Source organism: Somniosus microcephalus, chromosome 19 (genome assembly GCF_052327205.1).
Source record: "Somniosus microcephalus isolate GS21.2 chromosome 19, FLI_Smic_1.0, whole genome shotgun sequence".
NCBI classification, from domain to species: domain Eukaryota; kingdom Metazoa; phylum Chordata; class Chondrichthyes; order Squaliformes; family Somniosidae; genus Somniosus; species Somniosus microcephalus.
The window spans coordinates 50,764,488-50,792,195 of NC_141005.1; the positions used below are offsets into that span (position 1 = coordinate 50,764,488).

Below are 27,708 nucleotides of genomic sequence, written 5' to 3' on the forward strand. Positions count from 1 at the left end.
ATGTGGGAGAAATGAAGAGGAAATTTGTTGACAGGTCAGAGATGAGGGACTGGGAGTCATGATCCCATACTCCCCGGTCTCGGTCTGTGCCAAGGTATTTTAAACATGAGGGGTACCCCGCCTCCACACAGGGAGAAGGGAACGGTTCGGGGCTGGTGGAGCAGGCTGGTCGGTAAATCCATTCTGCCTGTGTCAACTCTAATTTCTCTCCACGGATGTTGCCTGACCTGCTGAGGTTTTCCAGCATTCTCTGTTGTTATTTAGGAAACAATTATTGTTCTAGGAGATTTTAATTACCCACTCATTCATTGAGACAGGGGGGTAGTGAACAGAGAAAAAGGAATGGAATTCCTAAAATATGTGCATGACTCCTCCATCAAGTCTGATGCTGATAAGGGGAGAGTTATCGCCAGATTTAGTTATTCGGAACAAAATAGGTCAGGTAGATCAGCTAAATGTAGGTGAACACTTCAGGAGTGACCCTAGTACGATATGGTCCAAATACAAAAAGGAAAAAGTTGGCACAAAGGCAACAGATTGGAATACGGCAGATTTTAGAATGAAGAGGCATGAGCTAGCGGAGGTGAGGGGGAAAAGAGAAATTGGCACACAGGACTCTAGGTACAACATCGGATATTTTTTTTTTTAAGGGGAAGAGTGAAAAGATGCAGAATTAATGTGCCATTAAAAAAGGAGACTACTTCAAGTTTTAGGATGCTGTGGATAAATGAAGAACTGGAATGGAAGAAGAGGGCTGCAGCTATGCTAAAATGAAAGACTACTAGAAAACAAGGAAAGAAATCAAGAAAGAGATAATGAAAGCCAAGAGGGAGTCTGAGGAGAGAATCTCAAAAAATATTAAAAAGCAAATTGTTGATTGAGGTGGAACCCCTGAGAGAATAGAATAGCAATTTAGTATAGGACAAATGGATATTTACATGGATACGTTATCAAGTACTTTACTTCAGCGTTTACTAAAAGGCTATTCGGGAGAAAGTAAGTCCTGAATTGGTTAAAAGCGAGATGAAAGATCTAATAAATAAAAAAGTATTAGAGAAGTTATAGAGTTAAGCTAAAGGAGGACAAAGCCCCAAAGCATAACTGGATACAATCACTGAGGTCTTCCTTTGTACAAGGAACCAGTCTTTACAATCATTCGCAATCAAATTGGGAAAAAAATAGGTTTCAATTTTCATATTTGAATTCTTATTTTTGGAATAGCCCAGAGTCAAATTTAGAATTACTGATTTTATTTGAAAAGAAATGCAACCAATTTAAACATTAATTAGTACATAGAATTTGGAATGTTATTATAATTCAAAACCTTCGATCTAAAAAACTGCAATACGTGAAGGAGAATTAACACAACCAAGGAACTAATCTAAGGCTAATTAGATGAACAAAACAATTTCCTTCTTAGCCAAATATCTGAATAGAACCACACCACCAAGTTTAAGAGCTACCAAACCTACTGAGGTAGGTACACAGGTAGTTTATGTTTGCCTAATATACAGTGCCCATTCTGTCCCTATAAAAAGGACAGAATCCACTTACCCAAATCCAAACAGCTTAAATGAAGTTTGGCAGCATCAACACAAAGTGTGCAGTGGTACTGCTGGTACTTAACCAGCTAAAACTGTACAGCATACCAGTGAGCTTTCCACTGCGGGTTCAGCCAGGACCACCCTACCCTACATGGCACTGTTGATTGGCTTCCTGCTGCACCTGAAAATCTGGTCTTCGTTTGAAGAGAGCCTGAGCAAGAGCAATTACAGGGAGCTCGCGTACAAGGCTGTGATTTGGGGATGGAGCTAATGTTCCCTTTTGTTTTTTTGGATGTGCGGTCCTTTTAACAGGCTGCGGGGCCCATTCAAATTTCCGCGCATGCACGGTTTTTCCATTCAAAAGCCAGTAACTGGCCTGCGCGAGACCTCCAGAGCGCTGCGCGGTTGCGCAGCTTAACAGGAACATTGGACAGAGTCATTATTATGGACGTAGATGTGGTCAAGTGGAGGGATTGACAGACGATTGTAAAAGACGGGAGATTTGGCCCTATTATACTTAGGCACACAACTCACTAATGCTGTAAATTCTGCAATCTTTTAATCACCTATTTGATTTGCAACCCAATTGCATGTGTATCTGGGTGAAATATGCAGGAAATTCCAGGCCTACTAGTGGAATTGTGAGCACAACTAACATTCTACCATTCTGTGGCACATCATATTCATTTAAACTTACTTTAGTTGTGGTTTGTTCAAATTGCATTCTTTCCAGACTTTCTGAACCATCTGATTGGTTACTTTCTGAGGAATTTTACCAGAATGTTTTGGGCTCGACGCATTTACAGCTCCTTCTTGTCCACTCACATGACTGATGACAGTCTGTGCAATCCCATCACCTGCTTTACAAAAAAAAACATGAAAGTACAGTGGCAACAACCAATAAACAACAATCTTTGAGATGGACTTCAGATAGTCTTTAATATAGTTATCTTATAGCTGCTTAAACTCAAAACATGTCATAGCCAGCCAGGAGATGATAACTATTTCCCTAAGCTGGAATAAACAGATAAATCTATATTTAAAAAAAATCACAAGTGAAACTTGTCAACCTGCTCTTATTGCTGATAAAGTACATTTTACTTTTAATATTCAGAGCAGATTTTCCATCAAGAAGAATTTTGCTAAGCTTCTTAAACCTAAGAACATGGTTGAAGCTTCATTGATGGAAGGAGCATTTTCATTTCTCCTGAGGTACCATCACAAATATTAGAAATTTGAACCCAGTCCGACTTGCTAATGGCACTAGTAATAATAACATGGTTATGGAGATAGATTCACTATAGGTGAAAGGCTTTTGCTATCTGGGTAAACAAATTGCGATAAGAATTTTACATGTTCAACATTTGCATATCCCCATGAAAACATAAAACAGTCACTAACCATGGCAGTAAAAAAGCAAAAAATATTAAACTACCCATAAAAAAATGTTTGCAAATTTTGTAGTGTGGCACAGATCAGACTGGAATGTGAATTTTCTGGGCAGTCAATGTAGTAGCTAGAAAAGGGTTTCAGAGCAGTACATTCCTGGCTTTTCCAGAAATTATGCCTGTCCAAAAAGTCAATGATGCACCTTTAAAGCAAGACTCCCAAGGGCAGTCACCTGTAGCTTTTCTTTATTAGACCACTCAGTACTTCACCCATTTTGTGAAGGTGGAATGTACTTTTGTTTCTTAGTGTTGTTATGCTCTTCTGAAGTCGAGGGGCAATTATTTACTGATAACTAAACATAAATCTGCTATTCCATTATATTCTGAGTCTATGATTAACTTCATATCTAGATCTTCAGGAAAAAAAATTAGTCTATCGCCAGAAACACCACTGGAAAATAATCAGGAGAGTACGGTGCAATGCCTAATTTCTGCCACTAGAGGCCACACTAGCTTACTAACATTTAAAAATCATTCTGCGCACTATTAGGTGTTGAGTGAACTGACAAATTCTGCTCAAAAATCCAGATATTCTGAAACTATAAAATCTTGAACCAGTAATTCTACACAGCAAAACGAGAAGCAATGTTGGTTCAGTGACCGTTTCATACTCTGATCATGCTTGCACCGATGTACATTAATCTGTATTACAATATATCACGTTTTTTTAAAAATCATTTAACTGCTATTTGATAGAGCACTCTAATGTCAGTTACAAAGTGCAGTTACACTGAAGTTTATGGTGGGTAAGTTTGTTTAAAATAATGAGTAGTCCATGTGAATAAGGAATTTTAAAATAACTAGACCATGCAATAGACTGGAGTTTATATTCAGAGGTTTAAAAAAAAAGGAACATCTGCCGCTTTTTGACAAGATTATCGGCCGTGTGTAAATAGCTTTCCGGCATGAAATAGCAGCAAGAATTTTAGGTATTTGCTGAAGTTTTTTTATTTTACTTGTAATAATCCATTACTGCAATTGTACAGAAGGTTTTTTGAAAAAAAGGTCGTGCTTCTACATAAACAACCCTTGCAAAGAAGTTCAAGTGTTTCATCAGGTCGCCTGCCTGCCTTTCATTACTTCACAGAATAAATTACACAGAGGAGGGTAATTTTCCAGGAACAAGTGGTACACTGCAGAGCTTTAGTCACTTGATTTTTTCCTGGATAATGTGCAAGAGCCTTCTGTTAAACAAGTCAACATTTAGAACATTGCAGTGTCCTTGAGGGCTTTTCTTGCACTGTTAAGTTTTAGTTATTTGAGGTTTTACACCAATGTTCAAGTAGGTAAATGAATGAAGTGAATCATGAAAGCACGACTAAATGATTGTCAAATTATTCTTGAGTGGGTATTTCTCACAGACAGCCCTACAAGAGGAACTGGGCCTACATTCAATTAACTAAAATAACCTTGCATACTAGGTTTTGAAGCAAGATCACAATAATGCCAAGAGACTTCACAATCTCAGCTGTTTAAGGGTCCTCCCTGAAAGGAGTTTGATCAGTCTCAATCTAGTTCCTCGTGGCCATGGTTCCACACCAGAAAAAAAATCATGAATCTAACCACTTGGTCAGAGGAGTTATATGAAAGTCCGAAGTGGTAAATGGAAAAATACCCATTGGTAGAATTAAACAGCATTCATTCAGATTGCAGAAGCAGAGCAGAGGTAGCTTGAGTCTACATTTGGTGATACTATACCTAATGCAAGTGTGCTCGATACGGACAAATGATTCCCCAGTACAGACATCCCTAACACGGAGAATAAAAGTTCTTTTTTTTAAATTCAACACTATGTACCCAGAGATCAAGGATCTGCTTTTATAAGTTACCTGACTTATGATCTCAAATTTTCATATACGACCTTCATTGGACAGAAACCTACAAAAGGAAGCCACCGGGCAACACTCCCAAAGGTGATAACATCACCATTCCATAGATTGAATCTTATGAACACACCAAAATAGTTTTAAATATCCTCTTATTTCAGAAAAAAAAGGGGAACCCACAATTCATCTTTCCATTCTGCACAGCATTTATTTCTGACACATTACAAAATTAAGTTGATTAATTGGACCAGTTTCGCCATGATACAATTACTACATTCACAGAAACATGATCCGATTTGTAAGTCTAAGATCAAACAGTATAACTAAATACCATTATTCCCATTAGTATATACCAAGAATGTACTTGAAGTTAAGAATGCAAGAAAAGGAAAGTCAAATGTAATCAACCTATCTTACACAATAAGAAGTAGAACAAGCCGAGAATAAAAATAACTTGCGCTATTGCCAAATAGCATCATTAGGGGGAGCTAAAAGTTCACAAGTAAATTGAATAAACACTTTTGCAGAGTGTCAGCCAAAATCTGATTACGGTCTATACAGGTCACTGCTGTTTGTGGTACTTCTTGTTCCACTATAAACATTTGATCACAAGTTAAAAAAATAAATGAATCGAATACACCCAAAATATTCCATTTTAAAAATAAGCTAATTAAAGCTGCATACCCAATAGAGTATGTTTTTCTGAAGCTTTAGAACAAGCAGTTTAATTTATTTTGTAAGTCATGGCTACAGGTAAAACAAACTGTATAAAATAGACTTAGTTACACTAAGAGTGGAAGTTAAAATATTGCAACAGTAAACTTAAGCATTATATATTTACGTAGAGAATTCAATTATCAGCTCCTGGGATCTTTTCTACAGTGCCAGTGACAATTCCCAATGATCTCCTTTTACTGCAAGGCCATATTTGGCACTACAAGAATAGTCGTCATGTGGCATAGCAAATATTCCACATCAATGTCCAAAAATATCTGTTGTTTAGTAGAAGATAGCATTCTAAAAGCAGTTTTTCAATAAAATTGCATAACGCAAAGATTAAAATTCCATGTCAATTTTGTTGATGGATAGGTTTGAACATTTTTCAACTCAAACAAGTTACCATCCTCAAATTACAGAATGGTTCAAATTCCTATTGGACTGAAATTTGAGTGCCACCGCTTTCTTTTTTACATTTACTCAAATTGTTAATTTTTCAGTACTACAAACATAAAATGTGTAGTTTCTACCACACAATGTCTTCAAAGCAGTTTGCATCTTGAATGCTGGGTGCTGCAAACCAAAACTAAATATATACATGATACTGTAGCACAATTTCATGTATACAAGTCTCAGATTAAAATATAGCTCGATGCATTTCACATCTTGCAACATAAATGTTGCCACTTTTTTGACAAAGTGTCACAACATTCTGCAGTTTGTAATTGTGTGGTAAATGCAATTGCATAAAAAAATGGTTCGGTATGTTTTCATATCCCAAAAACAATAGCCAAATCACTGAGGAGAAAACAAATCAAGAAATAAAATAAACCAGCAATGGCGCTCCCTTTTCCAAGTCAAGATAGAAGAGCTTTGAGCATGGAGATCAAGTAAATCAGTATTCAGATCTGGTGACTGGCCTAAAGATTTGCAGTAATTTAATGCACTTGGCTAAAAAGTATTCCCAGTTTGCAAGCAAGTTGCTCAGATGAATAAATGCGGTGATAGAAATTAATGGGCATTTACTTGTACATAAAACATTTTATAGATGTCAACTCTTTATACGAATGCCTTGTAAGCCAGCACATTCCTTTAGTAAATCTATTTTTAAGTAAAGCTCCAATATCAGCCTGTTTTAAAGACAATTCTGTCTTCAATTTGTTAAGACTTCAAAATGCCATAAAAATTAGTTTATAGGAAAATAAGTTCCATCTCATCTAACTACCAAGACAGTATATGCAAGGAAACAAAGAAAGTGAAGGAGAAAAGTACAGAACAACTTTTACAGAAATTAATGCATCAGAAACATCACGGTATTTGACTGGAGAGAGAATCTATTCAACAGTAAAATGCCTATTATAGTGCTTAAAATTCATTTGAAGGCAACAGGAATGGAGGGAGAATTTTTGAGCTGCATTAAAAACAAGGGCAAATGGTAACTTGGTTTCTCATTGGGTAGATTTAGTATAATACTGATGTGTAGAAGATTCCCAAGTTCAATCTCTGTTTTGGGCTGGGTTTGTAGATCGCAGCCAGGACAGCAGTAGGGACATGACAATTATGTTTAAATCCCTTCACGGTGTTGACCTCCCCTATCTCTGCTACCTCCTCCAGGCCTAAAGCCCCCTCAGAATTCTGTATTTCCCCTCCCTCCATCAGTGACGGCAGTGCTTTCAGCCATCTTGGACCCCACTGCCTCCCTCTCCTCCTTTAAAACCCAACCCTTTGACTGAGGTTTTGATCACCTCTTCGCTTTGGCGTCTATTTGGTCATATGTGAAGCACCGTGGGACATTAAAGTCGTTATATAAATGTTTGTTCTTGTTGTCTCATAATGCTGAATTAGGATGAGGGGAGATATTCCTACTCCGAATCACTATTTAGTAACCTCTGCTGGAAACTGCTCAATTGTGTATGCCCAGTGATGATGGGATTAATAACTTGCCAACAATGTCTACACTTGTATAAATTGTCACTTGAACACAGTACCAGAAGTGCTGGCAGAATATTGGGGGAATAAAGCTTAAATAAATAGGACAACTCTTCAATTGATTTCCAGATGCTTTAATAGTTAATGATAGTCCACGTCATAAACATCGCCGCCCTGAGCGAGAGACAGCGAGCAGGAGAAGGCCAGCTCAAGGAACAAGGTGGCAGAAACACCTTCTTCTGGAAAGGCAAACCAGAAGAGGAATGCTGTCCCCATGGGGTTGGCTTCCCCATCAAAAATGAACTAGTTTGGTGTCTTGTGGGATAAACGAACGCCTCACGACCCTTCAGGTCGCTCTAACCCAGAATCAGTACGCTATGGTTGTCAGTGTACACGCCCCAACTCTGGAAGCTATGGACGAGGCCAAAGAGGAATTCTACTCCAGTCTTGAGCAATCCCTGTCCCGAGTTCCAACGGGTGACAAGCTGATACTCCTTGACTATTTTAATGCCAGAGTTGGAAAGGACACAAACCTCTGGAGAGGTGGGATTGGCAGGGAAGGAGTCGGGAAAACCAACTCCAATGGAATCCTTCTGACAAAATACTTCGAACATGGTCTTGTCATAACCAACACCTTGTTTCGTCAGAGAGATAAGTACAAGGCCTCATGGCAACACCCTCGCTCCAGGCATTGGCATCTGTTGAACTATGTCATCATCCAAGCAAGGGGCCGCACCGTAGTCCACATCACCCGCGTCATGACAGGAGCCGACGACTGCTGGACTGACCACCACCAAATCCGTTCCGTTATCTCCATCAACCTAGTCTCAAAATGTCAGCGGCAACAGAAATGCTGCCGCAGAAAAATCAACGCCGAAGGACTCAAAGACCCTGCAAAGAAAGCCCTATTCAGTCAACGCCTCACAGCTAACCTGACGACTCCCAATGAATCAGAGCCGCAGTGTCTATAGTGCCTGGTCTGCCCTTAAGTCCACCATAATTGGCACCTGCAACAAGACTCTTGTTTTCTGGTAGAGTAACCATCAAGACTGGTTTGATGAGAATGGCCAGGAGATCCAGGAACTAATAAATTGTAAACGTAAGGTGTTCTTGAATTGGAATCAGCATCACAACTCGAGGGAAAGACGACAGATTTACAAACAAATGAAGGCCGAGGTCCAACAAAAAACTTGACCTAAATAACAGATGGTGGGTGGAAAGAGTGCAGGCGATCCAGCAACTAGCTGGCAACCATGACGTGCGTGGATTCTTTAGCGCAGTCAAGACCATCTACGGCCCAAGCACCAATCCCGCCGAGTGTCAAGAACGGTGAGGTGCTTTTCAAGAACAGAGAGGCAGTCAGTGCCCGCTGGAAGGAGCATTTCAAAGATCTCCTCAACCAAGACGCCGTCTTTGACGGGTGTGTCCATGACTCCATCCCACAGCATGCGATCCGCCACTATTTCAGCACAATCCCAGCCCGGCATGAGGATGAAAAGGCCATCCGACAGCTGAAAACAACAAGGCTTCCGGAGCAGATGAAATCCCCGCCGAAGTACTAAAGCATGGCAGAGAAATACTCTTGGCGCAAATCCATGACCTTATCTCCCTTATCTGGAAGGAGGACAGCATGCCTGGGGTTTCAGAGACGCCGTAATTGTGACCTTCTTCAAGAAATGAGACTAGTCCGATTGCAGTAATTAGAGGAGATTCCTGTTGTCTGCTACAGGTAAAGTCATTGCAAGAATTCTCCTCAATTGGCTCCTCCCAGTGGCTGAAGAGCTCCTCCCAGAGTCACAATGTGGATTCCACCTACTAAGAGGCACAATGTATGGAGCAGCATCAACCTCTGTACATGGCCTTTATTGACCTCACAAAGGCCTTCGACTCTGTCAATCAAGAGGGACAATGGAGTGTCCTTCTAAAATTTGGCTGTCCTCAAAAATTCTGCTCCATGATGACATGCAAGCCGTGATCCTTACTAACTGATCCATCACACACCCAATACAAGTGAAGTTTGGGGTCAAGCAAGGCTGTGTCATTGCACACCGTTCTTCTCAATCTTTCTCGCTGCAATACTTCATCTCACCTCCAACAAGCTTCCCACCGGAGTGGAGCTAATCTTCAAGACAAATGGGAAATTGTTCAATCTCCGTCGTCTTCAGTCCAGTACCACGATTGTCTCAACCTCCGTTATTGCAGACGGCGCTTGTGTTTGTGCACACTCGGAGGCCGAACTCCAAACCATCGTTGACTCCTTTACTGAAGCGTGAGAGAGACTGGGCCTTACATTAAACATCTGAAAGACAAAGGTTCTTTACCAACCTGCTCCCACTGCCCCCCGACTATCAAAATCCATGACTAGACTTTGGACAGCGTGGATCACTTTCCATACCTTGGGAGCCTGGTCAGCGAGGGTGGTCATCGATAACCAAATCCAATACCGCCTTCAGTGTGCCAGTGCAGCCGTCGGCTGCCTGAGGAAGAGAGTATTTGTAGACCAAGACCTCAAACCCGGCACCAAGCTCATGGTCTACAGAGCAGCAGCGATACCCACCCTCCTGTATGCTTCAGAGACATGGACAACGTACAGTAGGTACCTCAAAGCACCGAGAAGTATCACTAATGGTGCCTCCGCAAAATCCTGCAAATCCATTGGCAGGATAGGCGTACCAATGTCAGTGTTTTCGCTCAGGCCAACATCCCCAACATTGAGGCATGGATCACGCTGGAGGACTGCCACCTGCCCCACAAAAGAGGGCAGTTGATGTTGATAGACTCCCATGGGAATACTTCAAAGTTATATTCATTTCAATTCGCCCAATATCAAGTGCTTCTAATTCTTCCAAAGCATAGAAGTACAAAATGAGGCGGAAGTGTCCAACCTTTTAGAGCAGTGGGTTAGAGCAAAATGCTACAACTATGGAGTGGATAGAAGATAGTAAAATCAGACAGAATCATAATTAAAAAGAGGACATCTAACTCCCAATCTATTTTCCATTTCATGAAGTTCTGGTCGTGTGCCATTTCTCTTCACTTCTCTCTATCACCTCCTTTTTCTTCCCGGTCTCTTCCTCCTTACTTCTGTCTGTCTCTCCTGCTCCACCATTCTGTCCGTCTATTTCTCCTGCTCCTTGCTTCTGTCCGTCTCCCCTCGATTCCACCTCTGCCTCTCCTCCTTTTATTCTATTTCACTCCCTCTCCCCTCATTCACAGCTGTCTCTCTCTTTGCTCGTTTCTCTCGTTTCCCTGTTTGGTTGTTTCTCTCTGGCTCTTCTCCCTCCTACCTCTTACCTCCCTCAAACAGCAATTTGGGATCTCAGAGGGAATGCAGTGACTGGTAAATACTTTCAAAGCAGCTCTGTTCTGTCCCTCTAATATTTTAGACAGTCTAACTTGGAGGGGTAGAGCAGAGGTCCTGGGAACAGGAGGAGTGTTTCAATATGCAGGTGATAGTGCAGCAGATAGCTGGGATTTGAAGTAAAAGGAAAGGGTGTTTGAATGGCATAGACAATGGCCAGCAGAATTACTTAATTTTTATGGCTTTACATTGATGACAAAAGACAGACTGATGTAATTACTGCAAGACAACAGAAAATACTTGAGTGTTCTATTCCCAGGAACCCATTGACAGATCAGTTGTTTCTGTCAGCAGGTTTTTTCCAGAGATGAGTGCTTTTCATTAATTGTACTCAACTGACTTGTCTGTGGCTCTGTGCAGGGTGTGGGAGGAAATCAGATAAACGACAATCTTTACTGAGGAAAAAGAAACCGGGGGGTGAAATTGGGAAACGGGCCACATTCAGCCAAGAAGCTTGGCAACCCCAGAATAAGGCACTTGCACTCAATGTGTGAAGCATATTCACATATTACACTAGGAATAAAAGCTGGTCTTACCACAGTTCGTCACATAATACGCTTCTACATCAGTCCTACAGTTAACCTAAACCAGACTGCTCTATTCTCATATTGCAAGTGATTTTTTTTTAATTTTAGAAAGATAAAATGTTTCAGTTTAAGGCAGCTGTTCTCTCTCGATTGCTGATGCATTCAAGCTATCCAAGCTTTGTTCTTACAATATACGAGGTCATCAGAATTCTGAATGAATTACAGTCTTGCAACTTGCTGCCAGATATTTGATATTCTATATTTATTACAAAGAGCTTGTGTCTCTCATGCTGCATATAACATTCGGTTTTGTTTAATATACTAAAAATATTTGTATCTGGACTAAGAACCAGTACCATAATCATTATTGCAACATTTTATCTATAGCTCGAGCATGCAATTAGGGGTCGGTGTCATATCTCAACAAATCTTGCTAATTTCTACATACATTATTGTTGAGTGATTTGCTGCCCAAACACCGCAATTTTGAATTAAACGTTCCACCGAGAGTTCAATTGAATCGGAGTGATCAAAATCATTTGCTGCAACAATAATTAGCTTTATCTTATAGAATTCCATTTACCACTTTAAAAATAAATTGTTGCCGTCCATTTTCACTGCTCTTTACTCCTTCGCTTTTAAGGATGCCAACTCTTACTGAAGTACAGTTTGATTACTGGCATTAACTCTGGTACTTTGCTCAAGTGCCTATTGTTTCTGCAAGTTTCTGTTAGCCAGCTGTGTGGCTGTGGAAGGGTAGGTGGGCAACAGTGGAGTCTGATGCTGCCCTCAGCCGATACCCACACATGCAAACCTTCCAGCAGGGGTCAGGAATGTTGAGGCCAATTGCAGCGCACTAAATACTAGCATAGTTGAGACAAGGTCAGAAAATAAAATGGGGAGACCGTCTGGTCTGTACAGCTTGGACCGTCTGGTCTGTACAGCTTCGTGCTGCACTAGGTCGGAACTTTACTAAGTAGACCTTTAAGGGAGCCAACATCAAAAAGTCAAACTTTCTTTTTAGTTGGAATAATGTGTCTACCATTAAACTGGTGCAATCCTGGCTTGTCTAAACTAGATTATTCAATAACTATACCGTCAAACTGAGTGTTGATCATTAACATTTTGCCTATATGGGATTCTGATGGGTTGGTCCACCCAGACAGCAAGGAGCTCTGAAAAGTGAACCTTTGATGGTCAGAACAGTGTCGTGATAACTATCTGTTCCTTCTCCCAAATCCTAAACACAATTGTTGTTAGAGAGGAAAGGGGGAAATGCTCACAGGACAGCCACTATGGTGATACAGGTTATAGGCTCATCTATACAAGTTCTGTATATTGCCCGGGATCAGCTGCAACGCCGAACCTAAGATGCCTCCGGTGTGCGTGTGCATGTGTGTGTGTGTAACAATAATCAGACATTATTGACTCTTCCAAAGTCAAACATCTAATTCAGCATTAAATTGATCCAAGAAATTCATTTTCAGGATTCATTATGAAGCTGTTTCCCCGATGTGCCTATATCCTGCATCATTGAAGTGGTCCCCTGCTTTGCAAAAGGATCCAGAATGGTAGGTTTACACCATGGAAAATAACTCACTGAAAATATTTCCATAAACATTGATGCACCAATTTGTAGATATAGATTTATACTCTTCGTACTTTCCTTCCATCTACTGTTCTCCTTTAAGCAATATGACAAACTACCAATTTTTGGAGGGTGGAGGGCAGATAAGTTGGAGGATGGAGGGCAGATAAGTTAAGTGTTTATTACTCCAAAATACTTTAAAACAGAATTCCCTGCTCTCAGTAATTCACATATGGGATCTTGAAACCTTGCACCATGTATCCCAAAATTAATTTTCATCCCCTCCCCAATATTATAGGTTTATCACTCCGAAGGATAATGAGCTCACCAATGACCTCAGTTTCGATACCCCTGCATACAATTAAAGCTCCCATCAGATGCATGTGCATCAATACAACAAAATGAAGTCACTGGGGCAAGGGCCATACTAGCAGCAAATATGGTTCAATTGGAGAAACAAGTTACAGAATGAATCTGCTCAGGCATTCAAGAGTGTGTTATGGGCAAGATAACAAGTGCTAGTCCAAAAGTAAAAAAATAGGAAGAAACAATATATGAATGAAATTTTAAAACGGCTAAAAAGGCCGTAGGAAAAATAGTAAAAGAAATAAAAGCACAAGTTCAGTAGCATTCTGGGTAGGAATTAAAAAATCAGTATTGGTCACTACAGTAGACCAGTGAACTTGAAATCAAGACTAATTATTTTCTAGGTGGCCAGATGCTGGACCTCAAAAAAAAAATCTTCCTAATATGTGTCGACTTGTACAATCGTTAACGTTGGATTTTATTTAACAATAACTTTATTACAAAGTACAGATAGATATAAAAGCTAGATAGATATAATTGAACCTGCAACAACCACTTGTGGGAAACATACCTATTATGGTCTGCTCAGGTGAGGTGGGCGGTGTGAGTGGCAATCCACAGCTTATGGTGTCTTTCACACTTCCTGGTCCTTGTGTCGGATTGGTATGGCCTGCTGCATTAGCAGCATTTGAAATTACAGGGATATCCCCCTGAGGAATCAACACGAAAGCTGACGGGTATACCATTCTTACTCCACCTACAGAAATGTAAAGAAATTATTTCAAAATGCATGGACGCATTGAAACAAATTGCTAGGTGGTCAAGTCCAAATTCATCTCAACATAAACAATTGAATATATTAAGTTTATTTCAAAAAAAGGTTTTTCCCCTTTCTTTCGTAAGGCAAGATATTTTCAGTTCCTAAAAGAAGTCAGTCATACCATTTCAAACAATAGATTATATACAATTACCTGATTCTTTCAAGTTAAGACAATTAACCAAATACAGTATATGCAATTCCAATTCCATAAAAATTTGATGTGTGTGTTTTAGGCTACATTTCTATTAGTAAGGTATGAAATATTTCGAGATCTGTGTTGCACTGTACATTATAAAGTGCCATTTATAATTTCTTCACAAATGAGGCAAAATGCACTGTATTACAGGCTTCATAGCCATCACGAATGTGTTTTCAAGCACATCCTCCATACATCATGTTTAAAACCAGTAGAAGCTACTAACACAAGCAGGAGCTGCTCTGCTCCTACAAAAGAAAATAAAGCAGAGACTGTCCCTGATCAAATCGAGTAATCATTGTAACTTCATAATCTGATCAAATGCAGAATACTCAGAAAAATATTCTCATCTGTGAATTTAGCCACAACTTACTATCGAACCTATTTACAGTTTCCTAACATTCACAAGCAGACGTAAGACTTGTGTAACCATCACAAAACAAGATCGTTTTTGTTCACATTCAGTTATCTATTTTTATCTTAAAGTCTAAAATACTGGACAATCGGAACAAATCCTACATTGTATATTTGTAATCTTGTTTTAAGACAAAACATTCTCGACCGTGAATGGAAAATGTGAACCAATTTACTGAAGCTAAGGGAGCTTTGACAACTAAATTAAGAATATTACTTGGGCTGATTAACAGGCCCCATTGGTCTTAAAAGCAAGACCCATCTTTGAGAAGATATTTTTGTTGTTCCATTAGGGAGAACACTTATATTGTTGAAATTACTTCACACTGTCTCATGGTATTGCTCAAACAATTAAAAAAATACTAGAATTGAGCAGCTTACGGTACTGACGATGCTCATAAATTCAGTCCCAGTTTGTCCAGGTGCCCAGGGCTCCAACTGAGTTAAAATTTCAGTTACAACTTGGTTTTATTTTAAATGTTTAGTTTAATTACTTCAAATTTATTTTGTTAAACTTTCAAATGGTAAGTTATTTCAATGTACTTAAAATGTTACATTTTTGTATGGAAACTGTAAACAATGAGGGTATCTGTGATCAATGCTAAAGAGATCTCTGTCATGTGATCCCAATGGACTAAGCTTGCAATAAAGGGATACTCAGAACATGGACCAGCTTACTACAAAGGGCACACAAACATGATTTTTTATTAAATAAAAATTAGGCTGATCTACCTAAAAATTGTTAACGGTCAACGATGCCTGTAATTCAAATTAGCGCTCACCTCACAATCAAGCGACGACGGCAACGTTAGCACAATCCCGTGACTATACACACGGCTAACTTTTAAACTGTTCTTGGAACTGCACTGCTTTTAGTAACAGTATACTCTACACTCACCTACAATAACCTCAACTGCCACAGGGAAGTCATCATCACAATCCATCTCTTCTTCCTCCTTTGTTTCTTTCTTCTTCAATACCATTGGGTAGAAGTATTGCCATTCTTCTATCAGTTTCCTTGTAGCTGGATCAGACATCTTGTACGTTTGGCCTGTAAGCGTACCATTCAGTCCAAATGGACTAATGATGACTGCAAAGAGAGATATTAAATTTAGAATTTTCTTTCAGACATACAATACTGTATTTGTTTTGTTGCTGATGCCTAATGTGGCAAATAATTAAGAATTATGAACTGGTGCTAAAAATGGCCCAAAAGACTGGAGCATTAGAAAGAGAGATGTGGATTTTAAAATCTCTGAAAAAATAACAGTGGCAGATTTGGATGTGCAATTGTAGACATTATGAAAGTCATACCAAAAATAAAGTCAGAATGCCATGAGAAGAACAACCTAATTTTGAAAAATGTAATTAAGAAATAGGTTTCTGCAAGTACCTGTATAAAATCTGGATTCAATGCTAACACCAAGTACATGGGTGTTTCCAGCATGGCACAGATGTAACATTTAACACCAACAAATTTTTAACCACCTTCCAAAACACAACCACCACAAACTCTGTACCCTCACCATCAATTGCATCCCCTTCCTCGGCCACTCTCAGGTTGAGCCAGACTGTTCACAACCTCGGCATCCTTAGCGACCATGATTGTGCTTCCAACCTCACATCTTGTCCTTCGCAAAGGCCACCTACTTTCCCATCTAACATTGCTGAAGCCCTCATCCAACCCGATGTCGCCTCAATCCTCTCCTGGCTGGCCTTCCCGTCATTTACACTAAACTGGAGCTTATCCAAAACTCTAGTGTCTGCAGCCTATCCCGCAAAAGATTCTGCTCGTCCGTCACCCTTGCCATTTAAAATTCTCATCTCATTGTTTAAATTCCTTCCTGGCTTCACCCCGCCTTGCTCTCGCCCTCCCTAAATTCGCTGTTCCTCTGATTCTGGCCTCTTGCATATCCCCCCCACCATTGGTGAACATGCCTTCAGCAGCCTAGGCTCTACACTCAAATTCCCTCCCTGCACTCTCCACCTCCCACTCCTCCTTTCGGCCCTCCTTCAAACCTACCAGTAAGTCAAGGGTTTTGGTCACTGCTCCGACTATCTCCTTCTTTGGCTAGGTGTTCTACTTTAGACTAGTACTCTTGTGAAGCACTTGGGGATATTTTTCTACATTTAACAGATATAAATGCAAGTTTTTTTTTTTTTAAAGCCAATGCCATAACAAGCTTTCTCCTATACCCAGCTTTAGTACATCAAGGAGTTAAAAAAAGAGGGGGGGGGGCAGGGAAATAAGCATGCCCCTAAGGAGTAAGGCTTCTGGCCATTGAAAAATATTTAGCATGCAACTGCTGAATTTAGCATCAGTTCAAGTTTCCCAAGTTTAATTCCATATGCTCATGTCAATCCAAAAAGAAAAAATGGATTACAGTAAAGCAGCAATTCCTAAATAAATCCTGTTATCAACAAACAGTACTTCAGATTGTAGGACTTGACTTGAGTGGTTGTAGAAAAATATTTAAGTAATTCACCTTGGAAAGGTGTGGCGGATGATAGTGCCATGTTGATGTGCTCTTCATTGACAAGGTACACAGGTTGGTGTTGGGCAATCTCAACACTTGTGCAGACATTGCTCTCTCCGTGCAGGAAGAAGGTGAAGGAACAGGAAAGGTGCTCACTGTGAAAGACCAGAAAAAGTTGATATGAATTATTTAAAACTTCACTCTCTTCTTGGAGGCAAAAAACATATACAATGGTTAGTAGAGAAAGAAACACTGCATACTGGTGGAACATGGTGGTTCCCAAGCTGCTCATACAATCAAAGGAAGGGAAAGGGAAGGTTTAAGTGTGCAGGTTTCATTAAGACAATAAATGAGTTGGGTTATAATCCATGATGATAGGAGCAAACATTGTCTATGATCTGTGAAAGAGGAATGAGTTTGATGGGCAAAAATCCAAGTGTTGCTTCAAGTTTTCTTATGCATTTTTCAGATGTAACTGTCCTTATAATGCAGATACAATTACAGAACATGTGGAAAATCTAAAAGTTGTTCACATTAGGTGAGTGGGACTTTCTTTGAACATGCCTAAAACAATCTTTCACTCACTAAAATCTGTTCCTTCAGCTGTGACCAAGAGGAAATTAAAATCTAAAAATAAACACTCCACCTTTAGGGTTATCAAGGAAGTAATCAACAAGATAACGAAAAAATACAGCAGACCGCAACTGATGATCTTGCTACAGGACAGAGTAATTGGTGTCCTTTTTAAAAATGCTGCTTTGTACAAAATCTGATTTTTCCATGCAATATTTTAAATTTCATGGATTATGGTAAATTATCAGAATGCATGTTAACTTGCTATCATCTTCAAAAATGGCAAATTCAAAAACAAAGTGCCAAAGAAAGTTCAGATCATTTAACACTGAAGTGTACACCATGTAATGCCAGTGAAACCAGCCCATAACAGAATCTAACAAACATAACTAATACAAATTTAAAATTCTTTGCACATCTGTTTTTGCATGTGAATCAAGGACAAAGACCCATAGGTATATATATTCCACTTAGGCACTGATTGTAAGTCACTTGTAATTACATTGTTTGTGACTCAGTCTACTGACAAATCTTCATTATGTATTTAGTATTTCTAACTCAAGTTCAATTTTAAACAAAGTCTGAAACATTGCAGGTTTCTGCAGCATAATCATACCTCTACATCAGACAAATTAATTTAACGTTTTGATTGAAGTTTTGTGAACAGATTCATCATGTTTAGTATTATGCATCAAGGTGTATAGATGTAGAAAAAGGGAACAGATAGTAACAATTACAAGAGCTCTTATAATAAAGAGCTAAAATTATAATTTAATTACTCGCAATTTCTGTGCAAGAACATTTAACGGTGTTCTAGAATCTACCACAAATACTTGAAGCTGGACCTAGACGTATACTTGAAGCTGGACCCGATACAAACTATTGGCTCTTTGGCAAAATAGATTTCAAAAGTTTAAAAGTGCAATATAAGCAACTTATAATGGACTGGCTTGTGCTGGAGTTTTATCCACTATGAACTGCGTCCAATTTATGCCAAGGCGGCACGAATCAGCTGTAGCACACAAAAAAAGCTAGCATACTATACTGGGATTTTAAAAAAATGCTACCAAATTTACTTGTTAAATTGTGACCTTTTTAAGAGAACAGAAACTTAAACTTGAGTGCCAAGATAAGCTGTAGCATGGCACAGTGCTAGGTGGGGCTCTATGGCTGATTCTGGCACTAAACTTAGTTTCTACCATCTAAAAAGGCACAATTTAAATTTCTTTAGATCTCAAAACAGTTATTTTACAGCTGTGCCTGGCACTCAAAAGTCTAAGTTTGTAAAGCTCCTGTTCATTAAATCTGGCAAAATATCAAACCCCAAACTGCATAAAATGCTTATAACAGATGCCAATTTGTCCAGTTCAAGTGACAGATTTACTACAGTCCTCTATGGGTGTGTGATTCAATGTATTGCCTGTTGTGAGCAACTGTCCACTATGTTCATGCCAATATAACTGGAAATAACTGAATAGAGTTAGACTTTGATGAATAATAAAACTACATTGAAAGTACTCAAAATAGATTCTAACCGTAAAGAATTTTACTTCAGAACTGGACCGTAGAAGTGCAAAGTTGAGTTTAATCATTTGAAGGCTAAGCAGCCACAATGGCTAACATAATTTTTGCGTGTAACTCGAAAGATCAAAAGAAAGATTGGCATGACATTTAAGGGATTTCTCTGGAAGCAAGTCAGTAAGGATGATGGAAGACATGCACAATGAATTTCCTTAATTTCATGCCAAATTCCATCCCCTTCCCCCCGCCATTTTGTAAACGATGATCAAAGCAAGTTACCCTGTCATTAACTGTTTATACTATATTCGGTCCAGAACACACTTTTTTCCATTGCTCAGGGAAACCAGACTTAAACACCACTGACTCATTATGAAGATTCATTCTTGTAGACTTATTACTGGAAGTGTACCGAATCAACATTAACAAAGACTAGTGGTCATTTTGATACATGGAGTACTTTTTTTTAAAGTTTGTATTTCTACATATTGTGCATCTGCCATTTATGTTGTAAAGTAACAGATTAAAAAGGCAATACATATCTTTTCAAATGCTTTTTATTTCATAGGTTGCATCATTATATACATGTTACATTGTTACAGGTGCAGCAGATTTCTTTAGTTGCATAAAGTTGTTTCGCTTTCTTCTATAGTCACAATTCTGGACCAATATAGATAATATATAGCTATATACAATCTAATCCAAAGCAGTTAAGCAAAAGCACAAATTGTTGTTACTCTAGATTGGGACCAATTTCTGGTGCATCTCACAGCAGCAAAATTGCTTTTGTCATTAATTCATAATGATAGTCAGCACATTTTCTCCTTTTAGCATTAAAATACTTCTGATGTATCTTTCATCAATCTCTAGCTACATCAGAAAGTAAGCATTTTGAAAATATGCCAAACATTCTATCCAATATTCATGAATCTTGTGGTACAATATCCTAACTCCTTCTAAACATACAAGCCAATACTTAATTTTCAAAAAGGAAATGGCACATTGACATTTCAAAAAAATGCAGCAATATTTTTGAATTGAGAGTCTCTAATTTGTACATTTATTCCAATAACTTCACTAAGGAGCTTTTCTTTTCCCTCGATTAACTTTATAGGATTTTCAAGGTGATGATCTTTTAAGATCTTTGTTCATTGGCTGTGCAAAACCTACATGATGACCTTCCACCCTCTCTGCTGGCTAGAAGCCACTGCTCCAAACATGTTCCAGTTTTCAAAAAACTGCCTGCAAGGCAGGTTATGCTTGCACAGCAAACCAACGTTGAAGTCTTAACAACATAATAAATCAGAGGGGAAATGGGAGCAGCGGTTATGATCCATACTAAATCAGAGGGGAAAATGGGAGCAGCGGTTATGATCCATACTAAATCAGAGGGAAAATGGGAGCAGCGGTTATGATCCATACTAAATCAGAGGGGAAAATGGGAGCAGCGGTTATGATCCATACTAAATCAGAGGGGAAATGGGAGCAGCGGTTATGATCCATACTAAATCAGAGGGGAAAATGGGAGCAGCGGTTATGATCCATACTAAATCAGAGGGGAAATGGGAGCAGCGGTTATGATCCATACTAAATCAGAGGGAAAATGGAAGCAGCGGTTATGATCCATACTAAATCAGAGGGGAAATGGGAGCAGCGGTTATGATCCATACTAAATCAGAGGGGAAAATGGGAGCAGCGGTTATGATCCATACTAAATCAGAGGGGAAATGGGAGCAGCGGTTATGATCCATACTAAATCAGAGGGGAAATGGGAGCAGCGGTTATGATCCATACTAAATCAGGGAAAAATGGGAGCAGCGGTTATGATCCATACTAAATCAGAGGGGAAATGGGAGCAGCGGTTATGATCCATACTAAATCAGAGGGGAAAATGGGAGCAGCGGTTATGATCCATACTAAATCAGAGGGGAAATGGGAGCAGCGGTTATGATCCATACTAAATCAGAGGGGAAAATGGGAGCAGCGGTTATGATCCATACTAAATCAGAGGGGAAAATGGGAGCAGCGGTTATGATCCATACTAAATCAGAGGGGAAAATGGGAGCAGCGGTTATGATCCATACTAAATCAGAGGGGAAAATGGGAGCAGCGGTTATGATCCATACTAAATCAGAGGGGAAAATGGGAGCAGCGGTTATGATCCACACTAAATCAGAGGGAAAAATGGGAGCAGCGGTTATGATCCATTTCTCCCCAGACAGCAGCTGTTGGCAATGATTCTGCTATTGCCATTTACAGCTCCTCTAGTCCCATCTTTTGCTCCCTTACTTGTCTCATCCCCTTTTGCCTTACACTATTATCCCTTTTGTCATTTAATCTCTCCCGTCTTCTACCCTATCACAGACTTTCTCTTTTGTTCTTTCCTCCCCTCCCCCCTTTCCCTGCCTCTGTACTTGCTTAAAACCTGTTACGACTAACATTTTCCAGTTCTGATGCAAGGTCATCAACCTGAAACCTTAACTTTGTTTCACTCTCCAAAGATGCTGCTTCACCTGCTGAGCATTTCCAGCATTTTCTGTTTTTATTTATCATAGAAACAATCGCCGCGCTTGAGAATACTTGCCTACAATTTAGATTACTCAGTACAATGCCACCTTCACCCTATTGCCCTGAATTTCAGTAAGTAGCTCTGGATTTTCTCATCTCACTTGGCATCATTGGGGCATGTTTGCCCATAATGACATCGAGGAATACGCTGCGTCGAGGTCGTCACGACCCATAAAAATATCAGGACATACCCCAACCAGAAACCCTGGATGAACGGAGAGGTCCGCTCACTGTTGAAGGCACGCGACGCAGCATTTAAATCTGGCGACGCGGCAGCTTACAGTGCAGCTAGGACCAACCTAAAAAAGGGTATCAGGACTGCCAAAAGGAAACAGACACTGCGGATAGAGGATCACTTCCACAACAACTCGAACCCCCGGCGCATGTGGCAAGGCATCCAGTCCATCACTGACTACAAGGACAAAAACACCAGCCCCCCGGTTAGCGATGCCTCCCTTCCGGAGGAGCTTAACAACTTCTATGCTCGCTTCGACAGGGACAACAGGGAGCCGGCTACCAAAGCCTTGCCACCCCCGGAAGACCAGGTGCTCACTCTGTCGACCTCCGACGTAAGGGGTGTTCTACGCGAAGTGAACACACGAAAGGCTGCTGGACCGGATAGCATCCCTGGACGGGTACACAAGGAATGTGATCAGCTGTCTGATGTCTTCACCGCCATCTTCAATCTGTCATTGGCCCAGGCAGTAGTCCCTACATGCTTCAAGACCGCTACCATTATTCCTGTGCCAAAACAAACGGCTGTGACGTGCCTGAACGACTATCGACCTGTCGCACGCACACCCATCATAATGAAGTGTTGAGAGAGACTGGTCTTAGCCCACATCAAAGCCAGTGTTCCTGCCTCTCTTGACCAACACCAGTTTGCCTATCGTGCAAACAGATCAACGGAGGATGCAATCACAACTGCTCTACACTCGGCACTGAATCACTTAGATGGTAAGGAGACCTACATCAGAATGCTGTTCATAGACTACAGCTCAGCATTCAACACTATCGTCCCCAACAAGCTGGCCACCAAACTCTTGGCCTGAACACTTCCCTCTGCAACTGGACCCTGGACTTCCTAACAAACAGACCCCAGTCTGTCAAATTAGGTAACCACACCTCCCCCCCCCCCGACCCTGAACACGAGGGCCCCACAAGGATGTGTGCTGAGCCCCCTCCTCTACTCCCTCTTCACCCACGACTGTGTGGCTGTTAATGGTTCCAACACCATCATCAAGTTTGCGGATGACACCACGGTAGTAGGCCAGATCACCAACAACGATGAGTCAGCCTACAGGGAGGAGGTCCAGCATCTCGTGAAGTGGTGCGCCGATAACAACCTGGCCCTTAACATCAAGAAAACCAAAGAAATCATTGTGGACTTCAGGAAGTCCAAAGGCGGAAGTCACACCCCCATCCACATCAATGGGGCTGTGGTGGAAAGGGTGGACAGCTTTAAGTTCCTCGGAGTCCACATCACGGAAGACCTCTCCTGGTCCCGCAACACCTCCTCTCTGGTGAAGGAGGCCCAGCAGCACCTATATTTCCTAAGGAGGCTGAAGGGATGTAACCTGTCACCCCTGATCCTCTCTAACTTTTACCGCTGCACAATAGAGAGCATCCTGACAAACTGTATCACAGTATGGTATGGCAGCTGTAGCTACTATGACTGGAAAGCCCTGCAGCGGGTAGTCAAAACTGCCCAACGCATTACCGGCACCCGGCTACCGACCATAGAGCACATATACCAGAAACGCTGTCTACGGAGGTCACGGTCCATCATCAAAGACCCTACCCACCCCAGCCACAGTCTGTTCGCCCTCCTGCCATCTGGGAGACGCTACAGATGCATTCGCACCCGTACGACCAGATTTAGGAACAGCTTCTTTCCCAGGGCGGTCATCCTACTGAACTCCACAAATAAACTCTAAAGCCTGCACATCTGCCAATGCACTTTATTATGGTCATATTTATGTTAATATACTACAAGCCAAATGTATGTTGAATGTTTAAATGTCTTAATCCAAATGTACACTCTCGGGAGCCGCAAGCCTACATTTCGTTGTACTGCACTTGTGCACTAACAATGACAATAAAAGTTGATTTGATTTGATCATAGTCATTCCAAAACCCACGATGGGTAAAACAACGAGAAATACTCTGTTTGGTCCCTAAAAATAATTAGCCCTAAATAAAATACTAATACTTAGCTCCAAATTTGTGTTTAGGTTATGCCTATCGAGAATATAAAAGATCAGAATATCTAAAATATTAAATTTCAGAAATCAGTACATTTTATCCTCTCCAAGAAAAAAAATTAAAACATTCACAAGTAGAATCTAGTGTACTCTTAAAAAAAGATTACGCCTCAACTCTAAGCGGACTCTCTGTTGCCCCCTACTCCAAAATTTACCAGTACTTACTTTAAAGCCCAGAAAAGCCCTCCAGAACAACGAAGAACATAACACTTTCTTGAGTGAAGATGAACTCAATATACTTAGGGTGCACCTTGTGTCAAGCTTTTCAAAGGGTTCATTACCAATTATTCCGAAACATGGTTCATGCACAGTGCCACGTGCTGTGTCAGGCATTCATTAAAACATACTAGGAGAAGCATCAGATTTCTCTTGAAATCATAATTACTTTTCTTAAATCACCAACTGAATTTTATTTTTAAAAATAGCAAAATTAATCCAGTAAAAGCCAAAAATGATTAACCACCTTATGCGTTAATACACCCAATTTTTGATCTCTTAAAACCTATTCAATGAACATTCACATGAACTGTCATTGGATTTATATATAAAACTGAAATGGATTGGTACATTCTAAAAATATAACTCAATCTTATTTTCTTCGTAAACTGGCACCATACTGCTGCTATTATGCCAAGAAGAAAAAGGAAAGGATGTGATCTGAACATTCCGTTCCTCAGAGCAAGAGTCCCAAAACCCAGGAGAGTTCAAAAGCAGCAAGAGCAGAGCGAGAGCGCCAAAACCCGGGAGAGTTCCAAAGCAGCAAGAGCAGAGCGAGCGCGCCAAAACCCAGGAGAGTTCAAAAGCAGCAAGAGCAGAGCGAGCGCGCCAAAACCCGGGAGAGTTCAAAAGCAGCAGGAGCAGAGCGAGAGCGCCAAAACCCGGGAGAGTTCCAAAGCAGCAAGAGCAGAGCGAGCGCGCCAAAACCCGGGAGAGTTCAAAAGCAGCAGGAGCAGAGCGAGAGCGCCAAAACCCGGGAGAGTTCAAAAGCAGCAAGAGCAGAGCGAGAGCGCCAAAACCCGGGAGAGTTCAAAAGCAGCAGGAGCAGAGCGAGAGCGCCAAAACCCGGGAGAGTTCAAAAGTAGCGGGAGCACGCTGAGATACAACGGACCGGTGAGTGTAAAGAAGTAAAAAAGTAATCGAAGTGTGACGTCACCAGAAAGCAGGTAAGCGATTGGTTGGTGAGTATTTCTCACTTTTTCCCCCCCAAACTTGAGTGCCTCGGTGTAGATTAAAAGATATAAGTGTTCCAAATTTTAAAACTAATGAATTAATTGAGATGGGAGACCAGGCAATGTGGTGGTGTTGTTGCATGTGGGAGCTCGTGGACAACATTGAGGTCCAGGGCGACCACATCTGCAGCAAATGTTGGCTGCTCGAGGAACTTTGGCTCAGAGTTGATGAGCTGGAGTCCGAGCTTCAGACACTCTGACACATTAGGGAGGGGGAGCGTTATGTGGACACTATGTTCCAGGAGGCAGTCACACCCACTAGAATAATTACTTCCAATTTGGCCCATGGCCAGAGACAGGAGGGTGTGACTACAAGCGAGGCAGGTATTGGGATCCAGGAGGTAGTGGTGGAGGAGCCTCAGCCCTTGGCCTTGTCCAACAGGTATGAGATTCTTGCTCCCTGTGTGGGCAAGGCCAGGGACTGCAGGGAGGATGAACAAACTGACCACAGGGTACAGAGAGCCATTCAAGTGGGGGGAGCAAAAAGAAATGTTGCAGTGACTAGGGTCAGTATGGTGAGGGGGATAGATACTGCTCTCTGCAGCTGAAAGCGAGAGTCCCGAAGGCTGTGTTGCTTGCCCAGTGCCAGGGTTAAGGACAACTCCTCTGGGCTGGAGAGAAACTTGGAGTAGGAGGGGAAAGATCCAGTTGTCATGGACCACATTAGGTACCAATGACATAGGTAGGACAAAGAAAGAGGTTCCTACCTGAGGGAGTATGAGCAGCTAGGGGCTAAATTAAAAAATAGAACCACAAAGGTAATAATCTCTGGATTACTACCTGAGCCACGAGCGAATTTGCATAGGGTAAATAAGATCAGAGAAATGAATGAGTGGCTCAGAGACTGGTGTGGGAGAAATGGGTTTCGATTTGTGGGGCACTGGCACCAGTACTGGGATAAGAGAGCTGTTCCATTTGGACGGGCTTCACTTGAACCATGCTGGGGCTAGAGTCCTGGCAAATTGAATAACTAGGGCTGTAGAGAGGGCTTTAAACTAAATAGTTGTGGGGAGGATCCAGGTGAGCAGGAAAATAAAAAGTCAATGAGAAATGAGAAAGCTATAGAGCAGGCAAGAGATGGGGAAATAATAACCAGAGTGCGACAGGAAGGGACAGAATTTTAAAAAATAAGAGTGTAACAGAAAAAAAGGCCAAAACAAGGAAAAATGTTAAAAAGACAGTTAAAAGCTCTATATCTGAATGCACGCAGCATTCGTAACAAGATAAATGAGTTGACGGCACAAATTGATACAAATGGGTATGATCTGATCACCATCACAGAGACATGGTTGCAAGACGACCAGGGCTGGGAACTGAATATTCCAGGGTATATGATAATTCGGAAGGATAGAAAGAAAGGAAAGGGAGGTGGGTTGGCTTTGTTGGTAAAAGACAGGATCAGTGCAGTGGTGAGAAGTGATACTGGCTCAGAAGATCAAGATGGAGAATCAGTTTGGGTGGAGATATAAAAAATAATAAGGGGAAAAAGTCTCTGGTGGGCGTAGTCTACAGGCCCCCGAACAGTAGCAATGCTGTTGGACAGAGTATAAAACAACAAATAATGGAGGCCTGTAAAAAAGGTATGGTAATAATCATGGGTGATTTGAGTCTCCATATTGATTGGACAAATCAAATTGGTCATGGGAGCCTGGAGGAGGAGTTCATAGAGTGCATCTGGGATGTTTTCCTAGAACAGTATGTAATGGAACCAACCAGGGAGCAGGCCATCTTGGATCTGGTACTATGCAATGAGACAGAATTAATAAATGATTTCACAGTAAAGGATCCTCTAGGAAAGAGTGATCATAGCATGGTTGAATTTCAAATTCAGTTGGAGGGTGAGAAAGTTGTATCCCAAACCAGTGTCCTGATCTTAAACAAAGGCAATTATAATGGCATGAGGGCAGAACTGGCGAAAGTGGACTGGAAAAACAAATTAAAAGGGTCAGAAAGTTGAAATGCAGTGGCGAACATTTCTTTTCTTCTTAGGCAGTCCCTCGGAACCGAGGATGACTTGCTTCCACATTAAAAATGAGTTTGCAGGTGACTGATGAGTCCAATGCGGGAGCTACAGTCTCTGTCACAGGTGGGGTAGACAGTGCTTGGGTTGACGTGCGCTCCTTCTGCTGTTTGCGCTTGCTCCCGGCGAAGAGACTCGGTGTTTGGCACCTTCCCGGATGCTTCTCCTCCACTTTGTACGGTCTTGGGCTAGGGACTCCCAGGTGTCGCTGGGGATGTTACTCCTTTTCAAGGAGGCTTTGAGGGTGTCCTTGAAGTGTTTCCTCTGCCCACCTGGGGCTCTCTTGCCGTGCCGGAGCTCCAAGTAGAGCGCTTGTTTTGGGAGTCGCGTATCGGGCATGCGGACAATGTGACCCGTCCATTGGAGCTGATTGAGTGTGGTCA

General features: G+C 41.1%; 1 protein-coding gene across 4 annotated transcripts in view; it reads right to left on the reverse strand.

The window, feature by feature from the left end:
- LOC147104427 (mediator of RNA polymerase II transcription subunit 13-like) overlaps window positions 1-27,708 on the reverse strand; it is a 356,394-nt gene that overhangs the window by 64,851 nt on the left and 263,835 nt on the right. For 2 of the 4 annotated variants that reach the window (XM_085961771.1, XM_085961769.1), the window contains 4 exons: window positions 17,163-17,308; window positions 15,575-15,766; window positions 13,818-14,003; window positions 2,242-2,401 (listed from right to left, as the gene is read on the reverse strand). In XM_085961771.1, coding sequence (XP_085817897.1) covers window positions 2,242-2,401; window positions 13,818-14,003; window positions 15,575-15,766; window positions 17,163-17,308 — 684 coding nt within the window. Of the gene's footprint in view, window positions 1-2,241; window positions 2,405-13,817; window positions 14,004-15,574; window positions 15,767-17,162; window positions 17,309-27,708 lie in introns of all 4 variants that reach the window. The other 2 variants (XM_085961770.1, XM_085961768.1) reach the window with 1 other exon arrangement.